The 13,411-nt window shown below is 33.3% G+C and overlaps 2 protein-coding genes across 2 annotated transcripts; both read right to left on the bottom strand.

The window, feature by feature from the left end:
* Positions 1-3,721: 3,721 nt before the first annotated feature.
* LOC106771482 (cyclin-D2-1) lies at positions 3,722-5,681 on the bottom strand. Its single transcript, XM_014657474.2, has 5 exons — positions 5,187-5,681; positions 5,002-5,088; positions 4,590-4,896; positions 4,392-4,516; positions 3,722-4,134 (listed from the first exon to the last, which is right to left on the bottom strand). The coding sequence occupies exons 1-5, from the start codon at positions 5,430-5,432 to the stop codon at positions 3,877-3,879; spliced, it is 1,023 nt and encodes a 340-aa protein (XP_014512960.1). The 5' UTR covers positions 5,433-5,681; the 3' UTR covers positions 3,722-3,876.
* Positions 5,682-7,894: 2,213 nt separating this feature from the next.
* LOC106770683 (nucleobase-ascorbate transporter 4) lies at positions 7,895-12,530 on the bottom strand. Its single transcript, XM_014656481.2, has 14 exons — positions 12,465-12,530; positions 12,274-12,371; positions 11,979-12,155; positions 11,730-11,830; positions 11,531-11,606; positions 11,400-11,456; positions 10,716-10,894; positions 10,444-10,540; positions 10,087-10,173; positions 9,942-10,000; positions 9,435-9,526; positions 9,046-9,123; positions 8,623-8,783; positions 7,895-8,533 (listed from the first exon to the last, which is right to left on the bottom strand). The coding sequence occupies exons 1-14, from the start codon at positions 12,514-12,516 to the stop codon at positions 8,315-8,317; spliced, it is 1,533 nt and encodes a 510-aa protein (XP_014511967.2). The 5' UTR covers positions 12,517-12,530; the 3' UTR covers positions 7,895-8,314.
* Between the last annotated feature and the right edge of the window lie 881 nt (positions 12,531-13,411).

Genomic DNA, 13,411 nt, shown 5'->3' on the forward strand with positions numbered 1-13,411 from the left:
ATAAAATATGGTAAAGAAAAGAATTAAAGTTTTTATTCCCATTTTATTTTTGTATGAAAGCATTGTTGTGTTTTTACCCCCAATACTTCAAGATAGAATATGGTCAATAATTTAGATGCATGCATCATAAATTCATTAATTTTTTTATTAAAAAAGTTATATAAAATAACACAATGAAAACTACTAGGTAGATTAGTGGACTAAATAAAAACTAGCGATTATAAAATTGAAAATACCAAGAGTCCAGATTACACTCTTTGCGAAGAAAGGGTTTAAGATTTTTTTTTTTCTTCAGAAAATTTTAATCTTCTTTTTGTAAAAGTGTCATTGAAAGAAGTTACATTACAAATTCTATAAAAAAAAATATTTAATTTTCACTCGTTAAAAATTTGTTCAGTGTATCTTTTTGACATATTTTTCTACTAGTTTATTTAATTAGACGCTCTCACGTTATTTATGAGTAAGCGTGTAATAAGTTTGGAGTTTAGTATGTTTTATTTTTCTATTTACTTTTGTTCAGATGAGTTTTAGAATTTTTTTAACAACTCATACGTGATAGTTCGTAATTGATCTATTTTAAATATTTTTTAAATATAAATTCAAATAGACTAATAAAATGATGACACATATTTTATTGTCAAAAAAATTATCAAAAAGTGTCGTCAAAATACACCTAAATCTGTACACTTTCTTTGACCTTGTCTTTATCTTACGAAATTAGCCTCTGTACTTTGTTTCTGTTTCACATGTAAGTGTAAAGCGCTAATGAGCTAAATAAATCTCCAGCTGGCTGAACTGAATGTTTGGTCAAAGGAATGATCTAAACCCTATTCTTCCATTCATGAAAACAGTAGGTACTGTTTCCCATCCTCTCAACCACTGTCTGTCTCAGCTAACTCTGACCCTAACCTACTCACAGCTTTCCCACCTTAGAATACATATCCATAATTAAGCCATAAAACTCCAATTAATGTTTTTGCTGTTCTGTTTCAGGAATTGTAATATTATCCTATTATATCTACCAGCTTTCATTGTGGATGGATTAGAGTTAAGTTTTACGTAAATGGATTAATCCTTATTATTCTTTTCTTTTCAATAATTTCATAGTGTAAAATTTTATTTTGAAAATTTTAATCTTGATAAGCGGATTTGATTGTTTTAGACAAGTGTCACATCTATCATATAACTTATGTGTAATAAGTGAAAATACATGCTTACATGTAATAAGCCAAAAACTTCACATGCATGAAAAAAGTTTATATATTTAGAAAATGAATGCAACTTAACTTGTGTAAAGATATAAAGTGATTCGTCAAATTAAAGAGTTTGTCTCATTGATTAATTTTATTGTTTTAGTTTTTCCAATTACAGAAGAAATAGATCTTAAGAAGATGTAAGAGAGTTATAGTAAAAGTGAATTTTGGAAAAATAGTATGTTTAAAATTAATATGATTATTTTATAACAAAATTATTTATATTAAATAATTGATTCTTAATAATTTTAAATCACTGACACTTTTAAAATATAATTGTATAAGTTTTTATATTTATTTTTTGGGTGTTTGTTCCAACACATCTTTACTTTCTTTATGCATTTTTAAAACATCAATTCTGTTTTTTTCATTAAAAATCAATTAACTTTAGAAAGTTGATTAAAATTTTACAAATTTAAAAAATAATTAAAATTTCATTTGATGCTTGAAAACCGACTAATTCTTAACTAGATTTCAAAAACATGTTAGGTAAACTTCTTATTTTGTTTTTAAAAGTTGTTAAGAAAATTTCTAAACATGTTTTTGGTTTAAGAATCCGTATTTTTTATTTTTTATGTATTTTAATTTATCTCTTATTCTTTATTTAATAATAATAACAATACTATTATTAATAAATAAAAAATAAAATGAAATAAAATAATTAAAAATAACTTTAACTAGATTTCAAAAACCAAATAAATAAATTTCTTAACCGGGTTTCCAAAATCAATTAAATAAACTCTGCTTTCAAAAGAGGTTAAAAATTCCTTATCTTACTCAAGATTATTTTTAATTAAAAATTTTCATTTGTTTATTTAATAATAATAATAATAATTAGCAGTAATAATAATAATAATAATAATAACATTATTATTATAAAATGAAAAAAAATTGAAAAATTAAAATAAAAAAAGGAACTTTAACCACATTTTTAAAGGTGGTTAAGAAATTTTTTAACCAATTTTCGTGGTTGATTCTTAATTAAAAAGACAATTAAAATTATGGAGGTGTAAAAAAAATATTATTTTGAAAGATTAAAGCTGAATTTTGATTATTAACTTTTACAGTGATTTGATTCAGAATTTAAACAACTGTATAAGAACTAACCATTTAATTTTGGAAAGGACCTTTTTAAGGAATGAATATTTATTTTATTCTCTAAAATGGTAGGAAGAAAGCATCTCAGTGTTTTGCTTTACAATGATAAAACTAAAGTTCACTTTCTTAGGGGCTAAAATATTTATCTATTTATTTATTGTTATAAATAGTATGCATATCCCTATGAAGATGAGATTGTACTAAAAAGAGATAGAATTACAATTTGGATGCGAGAAAGATTTAATACAGTGGTGCGTAAGAAGTTATTTTGTTTGTATGTTTAGAAATAAATAAAAAAGAATGAGGGGTTCCTTGTTGTTTGAAAAGAGTTAGGTGGAAAGTAGAGAAGATATTGTGGCGTGCACACGCGTCCTGCAGTGCCCAAAATTTTGCTGATGGGAAGGGTCCCATTTACAGCCTGGGATGTCAATTTCAAATTGACCAACTTCCCTTACCAATGCATATGCATAACACCTCTTCTTATTTACTCTACTCTCTGCCCTACCACCCTACATTTTTTCTTCCAAGGACACCCTACTACTACACTTTTTTTTTTCTAGCCCCTCAACTTCTTGATATTCTTTCTTCTTCTCTTAACAATTACTATTGCATCTATAACACAACCACGATATTATTGTATGGTATTATTCCCTACTAAAAACAAACATGACAAAAAGGCCATTTTCTAAGATTGCATTTATGGCATAACATTAACAGTGAAGATGAAAAATTAGGAGAAAAAAGAACAGTGAGGTCAACTATAACGAATATGTTTGTCTTTACCCTCCCGTCCCGTGGGTGTGTATTGGGGTATTTAATTATTATATCCAAAGTCCAAAAGGTCTCGTTATTCTCAACACCACCTTTTTCCTTCCTTCTTTGTTCCCCTACCTACAATCCTATGCCCCTCAGACTCCTACTACCATTACTACCACGTCATGTCACTCAATCTATAATAATAATCATTTCATCTCACTATTTCCCATTCGTCAAATCACTTTTTTCTTTCCACTATCTCTCTTCTCTTTCCCAGACGTGGCTCTTCCCCGCTGGCCCGTTAGGCCCAACCACGCCATTTCCATTTTTCCCATATTTCTCTCTTTTCAAGCCCATTTGAGCGCCACAACTGAATTATTTCACTCTCCTCAGTTACTCTGACCCATGCAGTACTTTCCAATGCACGCACTGTTTAACTCTTCCCCTATTCATCCAAACCACTCACTACAATCACGCAATTATTATTACTAAACACCATCATTCAATAATGCATTCTCACTTTAAAATTATGCAACATCATAAATTCAAAATTTATGATCATCATATATAAATATATAATAAAATAAGACCTTCATAAATATAACAAAAAAAAAGACCACAAAGTAATTAACCTCTTTCTCCCTCACAAAAGATACTCAAGAAAAGGACACATTTATATATTATATTGCGCCTGTAATTAATTATAATATTATAAGAATATTTGAATTAAATATTTTCATGCCGGGAATGAAGTTCTATCCCATCTTATCTACTGCTGTGGTGCATTCGGAGCAGAGGATCGAAGCCGTTTATTTGGTGGCTCGGCTTCTGGCCGTTGTTCCTCTGTTGAGCCTAAGAAAATCCTCTCAGAAGGTGTGTCGCAGCTGGTACAGTTGGCAGCGTCCAGCACGCCGACGGGACTGGACGGAGGCGGCTCGGCTACTCTCTCTTTCATGGTAGAGCTGGATGCGTAACACGTGTCCACCACGTACTCCTCCATTAGTTGGTGACAGCATCTCACCATTTCCTGTCCCCGAAGAACAAAGATTCATTATGTAAATAATAATAATAATATAAACAAACAACCCCAAACAGCAAAAACAACTTATCATCACCAAACACTGTAACACGGGTACACCTTTCCACGCTCCTTTAACCTTCCTATTATTTTAATTCTAATAGTAATGATAATTAAAACAATTTAATTTACTTCCACTTCACTTCACTTAACATCCAATTTTATATTTTCAAACCAAAAAAAAATAAAATTTAATGCAACGTTACCTCGTTTACTCTATCATGAAAACGCAGCCACAATTGGCCATTGGCAGAAACAATGTCACGGCCAGCCGAACAGAGCACCGCGGCGGCTGCCACTGTGGAGGGCGCGAATCCCAAGAAGTTAATCACTGCACAACAGAAACGATGTTAGAATAACACATTTCTGAAAACAGCGCGTGGTTTGGAGTACGAAAAAGTTACCACGGGTGGTGCTGAGGATGAGATTGGAGGCGGCGGAGAAATAGTGAGTTGTGGATTCAGAAGAAGAGGAGGAAGGGAGCTTGGTGATGAAATGGTTAAGATAATCGTAGGGCGTGACGGAGCGAAGTCTCCATTTGAGATTGGACATGACCCAAAGCTCCATTCTTTGAATCGTTTTGGGAGCAAAGACGAATTTGGGTTCGAACAGTTGGAGGTCCAGTAAGAACGGGACATGAGACTCTTCCATTTTTGCTGCCAGAGACAGGCATGCCACTGATAGCAGCTGAAACGGCCACCCACTCGATTGCTGCCACAAAATGAAAGTAAATTAAAATAAAAAATTATAAAATAATAAAGAATAACAATGTTTAACTTTTCCTGGAGAAAAAGGGAAAGAAGAAAAATGCATTACGGGAAGAGAACATAGAGAGAGGAAACGGTCCAAATAGTTGACGGAGAGAAACGCCGTTACCGGAGAAAACTTGTAGAATGCTTGAACCTGCATTGCCAAAAACAAATCACTCCTTCATGCATCTAAACCAAAGTGCTTCTGCCTGCGTGCGTGCGTGCTCGCTCGACCGAGTGCATTGTACGTACCTTTAAGATCCAGTTGACGGCGTCAAGGCGCGCGGTGACGTCGATGGAGCGGTCGCGGCAGCGGCGGAGGTAGTCCTTCTCCGGCATGTGGTGGACCTCGGCATCGAGGAGGCCGGCGATGGGCGAGTCATCGGAATCCGGAGAGGGAGGGGTGGGAGGGGGATGGTGGTCGGAGGCAAAGTCGCTGGCGCGTTGGTGGCAGAGGAAGTTAGCGGCGGCGGAGGGAGAGTCCGGCGAGTGAGACATTGCGGCGTTGGGTGAGGAGGCAATGGTGTTGGGTCATGGCTGGGTTTTTATGGATTTGTGTTTGACATGTTGAAGTGGTTGGGTTTCTCTTTCTTTGTGTCCGAAGTTTTCTTTTTTGTCTGTTTGTTTGGTTGCAGAGAGAGTGCGAAACAGTTTCTTTTTAATTTTTTTTGTATTGCAGAAACGAGGAGTTGTCAAGCATAGACATGACAGAGGAGAGAGAGTGTTAATGGGTTAATGGCAGTGACATATGCGGTGGGGGTGGTGATTTATCTGTCGCTACTCACTGTTTATTCATCCCCAGCCTTACTTTTTTCACAACTCTTTTTATTATCATTATTCTTTATAATCTTCATAATACTAAATCTTTCTTTAAAAACATTGCTGCATTCATCCATAAAAATCACTTGACATTTATATTTAAATGTGACTACGGTGTGTGAATAGTGCTAGGAGTGTCTCTTTGCCTTACCACCATTTTTTACACTCTATTCATACAATGCATGGAGAAACGGAATGGGTATAAAGATGATTTAAACATTGGAATGCTAAACCAAACCAGTGATGAGCTTCACAATAATTACTTAATTTTCGTTTGTTACGCCACATCATGGGCTGATCAGAGCGTAAAAATAATCTAACCAGAGAGAAATTCTACAATCTAAAAACACATACAATGTGTTTCGTTTCTATTACTAGATTTTAAGAATGCAAGTCATGTAGGATTTATGTAGGATTAGTCTAAGTAATTTATCAGACTAAAATATATTTAGTTTGCGTCACACTTTTTTCTGTGGACCTGAGTTGTCAGGAATTATATATTGTCATCTATAGTGTTATATATGTATAATAATATATTACCTCATTTATTATTTATCTAGTTAAATAAATGATAAAAATTTTCACAAATAGATATTTTTGAAATTGAACATATTATTATACATAACTAAATAATATTGCAATTAAACTTTCTTTGAAAAAACAAATAATTAATCATAAGCATAGAAGGTGTCACATGAAAGTAGTTAAAAAACTATCTAAAGTTTTAGGAAATAAGGTATTTATATATTATAAACTCAAGTAAAGAATTAAAAAAAAAAAGTAATAAAAGGTTATTGTCTTCAAATCTAAGATTGGGACACTCCTTGGACAAAGTATCAAAGATTAAATGAGTTAAATTAATTTATAAAAGATAACTAAATTTAGCACATATTTTTAACATTGTTTAACACATATGTGTGATGAATGAGTTTGTTTTAGATTCAAGTGAATTGTGATAATAATGTTTAAGTGAGGAGTGAAAATATAACTTTTAATGGTGCTTAAAGCAGTTCTTTGAGTTTTACATGTGCAGTAGAGAAAAAGAGGAGTGCACTTAGCAAACTTATGGGTGCAACTAGAGATTTAAAACTGTATTTTTATTTCCATAAAAACAATTTTTGTTATTCACTTCTCATTTCTATTTCCTTAGAACAATTGTTTACAGTGAAGGATTTAAAGAAATTTTTTGCTCGATCTCAATAGCTTCATTGGATGGATAGTCTGCTTATATGTTTATGAAGACTTATTATCTTCTATATACACGTCATATGAAAGAAATAATTATTGAAGAAACGTTTGAGGTTCCTTGTAAAATCTAGTATTTAAATTGTTCGGAACCAATAAAAATTATCACGGAAAAGAACATAAAAAATAGGACAAAGAAACCAAATAGAAATAAATATAAATATAAATTTTAAATAAAATAATAATGTCATTATTTTTGAGATATTATATATAACATATAAGTTGTCGATGTATGATGTTACTTATGATTATGTTTATGTATAACATCAAATCAAGCCTTATGTTAAAGTCAAAGGGAATCACTCAGTTCGCATGACACGTGAGCATTCATGTTTTTTACATAGTCGTTTACGAAATTGCATCAGGTGTTGCTTACACCGAAAAAATGAGCTCACTTAATTGAAACTACGTGTTGAAAAATATATATATATATACTATCAAAGATGTTGTTCAAAGCGAAATCAAAGATTTCAGACAACCTTTGGCTTTGTAAGCGTGGGTTGAACAATGTTGTGTATTGAAAATTTAAATGAAAACAATATTAAATGATAAGCTGAGTCTGTATTGTTGAGTTTTTCCTTCTTTACCTAAAAAGAAAAAACAACCTTTTGAGGAAGAGAATTTATTTTGAGCTAGAAATATCTATATTTCTACACCGAACTAATTTTTTCATTAATTATGTATCAAACTTTTTTCACACCAACAATTGGTTGACACAAAATTATTGTTGTTTTTCATGTGACTATATGACAACACGGAAGCTGATTACCGTAGGACAAGGGCTGCCATATGGACCTACTTAGTCTTAACCATGCCTATGTGAGCCTATAGCGAAACCATAAATTCCATGTTCAATTCCACAACACAGATTTCAAAACTTCAATTTGCACGTTCCCATTTAGTCCTTTGATTTCATACATCATTATCGTTTTCATGTGTTTTCCACTTTGAGTTTGGACTCAATTTCAAGCTTCAATCCCAAAAGACACTACATTCACACCCTCACAGCCCAGGCAGGGGTGCCTGGTAAAACATAAGGTCCGATTAAAATAACTCAGCAGAGTCAAGTAAGTATACTAAGGTTCTGTAAACATTCCTAATGCAGAGAATATACCGCTTCAAGTACATAGACTTGTAAGACAAAAACATGCATGCAAGTTAGTATTGCCATAAACCACAACTCTTTTGTTCTAAATCTTTCTTATTCATACTACTTCAGTTTGAGATACGATGATATGTTGTACTATATTTATACATAGAAAGATTGTCCTGAGAAATATAGATTTCCTCTTGTTCATTTTGAGGTGGAAGTGCACTCAAATTGAGGGGAAAATTTTGTTCAGCTTCAAAGGAAGTGAATAGAACTCTTCACTTCTAGTATCCTGGTTGAAGCTCCTGAATTTTTCCCACCAGTGTCTCCCACTGTCTCGCCGAGCTGAGGCGTCTCCACGACGCAGAATTAAATCCAAGAAGTAAGCAACTACTACTGCCACAGTTGCTGGGGATGAGAGAAGCACTTGCACTGTGTTGTTGAACTGCAAAAGGAGAGTTACACTGAACCATAAGAACCAAAGGTAGCTATACTTAAACAAAAATCAACACGATGATGTATTTATCTACAAACCCCAGTGGAGCCTGTATGGAGACGACCATGTTTGGGTAGCAACAGATACTCGTTGAAATACTGTGGAACAGATAAACCGATGCAGAGAGAAAGTCCAAGGATGAACATTGACCTATAACTGTTAAGATTGCAGAATTGAAGAAAACCAAGGCCAGCGGATGCTGCTCGTCATCGAAGAAACATTACAATCAAATATGGAAGTAACTCAGGAAAAAAAGCATCAAATTAGTATGATCCAATTGAAATACATTTTACGTAAGTTTCATGGCAGTCAGTAATCAGACACTTATTTGCTTTTATTTAACTTGTAGTTGTCCTAAAGTGCAAATACACGACATTAAGATTGTAGAATTAGTTTCCCTAATTGACTTTGCATTCTCTTCAATGTATCATCCGATCATATAACACAAATCACACACGTACCTACGAAGGCAAAGAGAATGCAGTAAATAGCTGCTACAATAGGGAAAGGCACTGATGCAAGAAATGCTCCAAATTTTCCTGTCACAATAGCACAATCCCGAATGGTTAAGTAGAAGACACTAGGCGGAAAAAATAACATGAAAAACTTGATAAGTTTGACTTTTTTTTATCACTTAGACCATGCTTGAATTGATGAAAAGGGATGAAACAGAGAGTAATGGAATGAAATGATAATAGTTGTCGATGCTTGTACTGTTTGAAATGAAATGGAATGAAATATATCCAAATAAAACCTTAGGAAGGAACGATTTGTCCAATGCAAAAATACAATATAACATATTTGTTTTTATCAATATGTCCGAGTGTTTAGAAATAAGTCGTTGCAACACCTAATATAGAGAAGAAAAGCATGAATCCAGCTGATATTTGTATGACTCTGCGACTTCCTACTCGTGTTAAACCCAAGAGTCCTGCATTTGCACTTGATGCAGGAAATAAAAGGCAAGACAGTTAGATAATTTCTTTAAGGTAATAGTAAAAGATTTTTTTTTCCGAAGTTCAGACGTTTAATAGAAGACAAATGGACAACCATGTTATTCATATATTTGGTCAATAGGCAAAATCTTTAGCATCATTTTCAGACAGAAATGTGCTGCGTTAACCAGTGGTTGACAGGATAACCTCTAGGTAGTGTAAGTCAGGTATTCCTTATAACCTCCAAGATTTTCTTAGACGATAACATCTTAATCTCATCATAAAACAAATTCACAGACTATTAACATTGAGTGATAAAATATTAGAAACTCATTTTATGCACAGAACCAGGAAAACTCGGATAGTTAGCCTAAGAATAGTAGTTAGTTTTAGATGATTTTCAAAAGGTAAGCATAATATACACTGATGCAGTGGATCCAGTTCCAGTGCCAAAAAATCCATCCAAGAGAGTACCTATGCCCTGAAATCATTGAACTTGGATGAATAAGTCTAATCTTTTAGAAGTAAATGGACGTACAAATGTAATGTCAAAGAATCAAACATTACCAGCCAGCCAACACCACGACCAAGCACAGATGGTGGAATAGGGGTTGCTTTACCTAATCTTGATGCTGCAATGAATGTCCCTGTTGACTGTCCCCAAATAATGAAAAAGGCAAAACTTATCTCAAATACCTCCAAATAAAAAAGAACTGTCAAATTACAAGATAATGTCAAAAAGACAGGGGCAAGGCAATTTCACGAAAATTTCGCAAATTAAATGTGTTGTTCAACAAGTCGTACTGACCTAGGTACACGTTGTCATGTGCAAAATATTGCTGGCATTAGATTTTGTGATTGTTTTTTTCAATAATATAAAAAACCATCCTCACAAGTATTTTTACACTAAAAAAAGAAGCAAACCTCTACAGTTGCAACAAGAGAAGCAGAAACCATAGCAAAAATATCACCAGCATTAAAAGAAGGGCTTCCCCATTTAAACGGACGTGGAACTCTTATCCTGCACAAATGGAATGAAGTCTAATTGAAGCTCTAAGTACAAAATTGAAAAAACTAGTTTAATATTTTAAATCCTTTGATGTTACCATTATCATATATCATGTCACAAACACAAAATATGGATCTGAAAATACTGCACGAGTCTTGATAACACAAACAAGGTACTTAAGACTTACCAGGGAGCAGCAGTAATTAAAGCAGATCGATTTGTAAAACAAGTCATTTGAATTTCAACCGATGTTTCTTTGCATGCTCCAATTGCAGAAAGAAATTCAGCAAATGCCCATGAAATTACAATTGAAACTATGATTGCAAATCGATTAACTCCTCTTGATTTCATCCTTTGAGCAATGTACTGCAAGGCCAATTAATTAGCAAAAGTACAAATATCAGTTTTAAATGTTGATTTTTGTGGATAATTTTATTCAAGAGTTAGCCAAAACGATTGGTGAAGCACGATCTTTCCAGTGACTTTCTCTTTCACTTAAATATATAAAAAAATAAAATCATATGTTCATATATGACTTCTCCACCAATTTTTAAATGAAATATTGAAAGTAAAATAACATTGGATTATTATTTCTTCCTTTTGAAGTTATGTTCTCAAGCCTTTGACTTATTTATCTGTATTATCTTTTAAAAATTTATCCATTTCGATAACCTTAAAATAAAATTGTACTATCAATGAGAAAAAACCATCTAAGATATTTTTTTAGATAAAAATACTAAAAGGTAAAGTTTATTAAAGTGCTGTTAACAGATAAGTAATTTAACCTATATTATTGCTTCACTAATTACTATCTTGTTGCTATAGAAATATTTCAGAAAAATTAAACTAAAATGAATGCGTAAAATTATACCTGGAACAAGACGAGAATGAATAATGCTGGCAGAGCAATCTCAGGACAATGTAGTATCTACAAGAATCAAAGGACAACCAGCGATTATGTTCGTTCAACAACTAATTATGCGCATAAGAAAAGAGCAATACTGTTGGAAATATTGATAAGGAGAGTCCGAGGCCAGTGAGAGTGACAAGAGGAACCACACTAAGCGGGCTCAGACACCTGCAACATCGGTACTAAATATTAGTGATTCTTCTATTCCAAAATATAAAGATTTAATGAAAGACGCAGATTGCACTAAAGAAAATATCAAAATAGATTCTAAACTCGAAACATGTATATTACCTGGCGAAAATCCTCCAAAATCCTAAAAATCCGACACTCATTTGAAAACACGATGCAGCAATGAGTGCCCCCTGAATGGCTCTCATCGAATGTATAAACCTCTAAAAGATCCAACCAAGAAAATTTTCAAATCAGTGAGACGCACTAACACTTTTATCTCCAATACTGCTAACCATTAACCATTTTACCAATTCACCAAATAGTGATTGGATAGAGCTACAATACAACAGTGCAGAAACACTGATTAACCTGATGCGGATCTTCAAACACACTCATCCTCTTGGAAACAGCAATGGACACAGCAGGAACTAGGAAAGTGTAGGATGGTCCCATTACAACAGGAAGACGTGTTCCAAACCACGTTTGCAGCAGTGTGTTAATCGCCGCAACGAAAAGTATAGTCTCTATCATTTCAGCCTTCTCCTCCTGTTTTATTTCAAAACAAGAAGAAATTCGAGCGAAACAGAAAGATTGCTAAATAAACACATGTATCGTCATGTATAAATAAAAATGGCATTAGGAAAACTTCAGAAAGCTTTATTACATTGCCACCACCCAGCAAAGGGACAAGGATGCGGGAAGCCATGGCAATGGTCCCAACCTCAACCACGCAATGCAGAAACCCAAGAAAAATCCCTTCAGCTGCAACCAAACCAAAAAAAAAATAAAATGTATGACTGTGAAGTGTTAATAATTAAGTTTAAGCAGAAAAGAAAGTATGGCAGTAGCATATACGCCATGAGGGAAATCTTGCAACGCAGTAAGCAACACCGAGAATTTCATCCATGTCTTCTTCTTCCATTGCTTGTCTCTCGTTTTCTTGTTTGTTATTGTTCATTCTGTCTCTGATTAGAAACACGATGAGTGCTCCAAATGCCTTTTACGGTTATGGCCTATGGCCTACTCTAGCATTGCGATTTGCAAGTGTGAAGAGAATGCACCCTTTGCTTATATATAACAAAAGTGTCTTTACATGTTCCAAATTTGTTCTTTGGTTCTTGCCTTAAAATGCGCGTGTTTCAGAAGCTGAGACACGGACACAAAAACTGTTAGACAAAACTGCACTGAAATTTGTTATACTTAAAGTTATTGTTTTTTCATCGTATTTAATGTCGGACTCCACATCCTATGAATTATGTGATTAAAACATTTGTAATTTTGAATCTTTATAAAATGATATTTAGTTTGGCTTCTGTATAGATATATTTTTGTTATATGTTTTTGGAAACTTATTTTATAAAATTATATATACATTATATGAACTTTAAATTTTTAATTGCCCCCAAGCTTTCAATCTTGCTCCCATAACTTCTATACAATAAAGTTATACCATAATGAGGAATGTATCACCAAAATAAATTAACTTGTTCAAACATAAATGCATTATGTTGTGAAGGATAAATTTATGGTTGATTCTAGAGGTGTCAATTTAACCTATGGCCCCAAGGCCAGCCCTAACTCACTATTGAAAAAGTTCTATTTTAATAAGCCCCTTAAGTAGGGGGCCAGAAAAAAGCCCCAACCCCCAAAGCCCCCTCTCAAGTGGGTTAGGGTCAGGGTTAAAGTGGGTTAGCCCCACTCTAAAACTTTAATTAAATTTTAGTCTCAGTCCAAAACTTCAAATTAAATTTTAGAAATAACATAATTTATATACATAATTTTTTGTAATTTTACTCTCTCTC

Source organism: Vigna radiata, chromosome 8 (genome assembly GCF_000741045.1).
Source record: "Vigna radiata var. radiata cultivar VC1973A chromosome 8, Vradiata_ver6, whole genome shotgun sequence".
NCBI classification, from domain to species: Eukaryota; Viridiplantae; Streptophyta; class Magnoliopsida; order Fabales; family Fabaceae; genus Vigna; species Vigna radiata.

Bases quoted from the DNA above. Each gene is read 5' to 3' on its own strand.
- LOC106770683 (XM_014656481.2), bottom strand. From the start codon at position 12,516: ATGGATGAAATTCTCGGTGTTGCTTACTGCGTTGCAAGATTTCCCTCA. The intron at 10,541-10,715 runs GTAAGTCTTAAG...CCATTTGTGCAG, and splicing joins TTAATTACTGCTGCTCCCTG to GATAAGAGTTCCACGTCCGT. The intron at 10,174-10,443 runs GTTTGCTTCTTT...ATTTGGGGACAG, and splicing joins CTCTTGTTGCAACTGTAGAG to TCAACAGGGACATTCATTGC.
- LOC106771482 (XM_014657474.2), bottom strand. From the start codon at position 5,432: ATGTCTCACTCGCCGGACTCTCCCTCCGCCGCCGCTAACTTCCTCTGC. The intron at 5,089-5,186 runs GTACGTACAATG...TTGGCAATGCAG, and splicing joins CCGTCAACTGGATCTTAAAG to GTTCAAGCATTCTACAAGTT. The intron at 4,135-4,391 runs GTAACGTTGCAT...CTTCGGGGACAG, and splicing joins TTCATGATAGAGTAAACGAG to GAAATGGTGAGATGCTGTCA.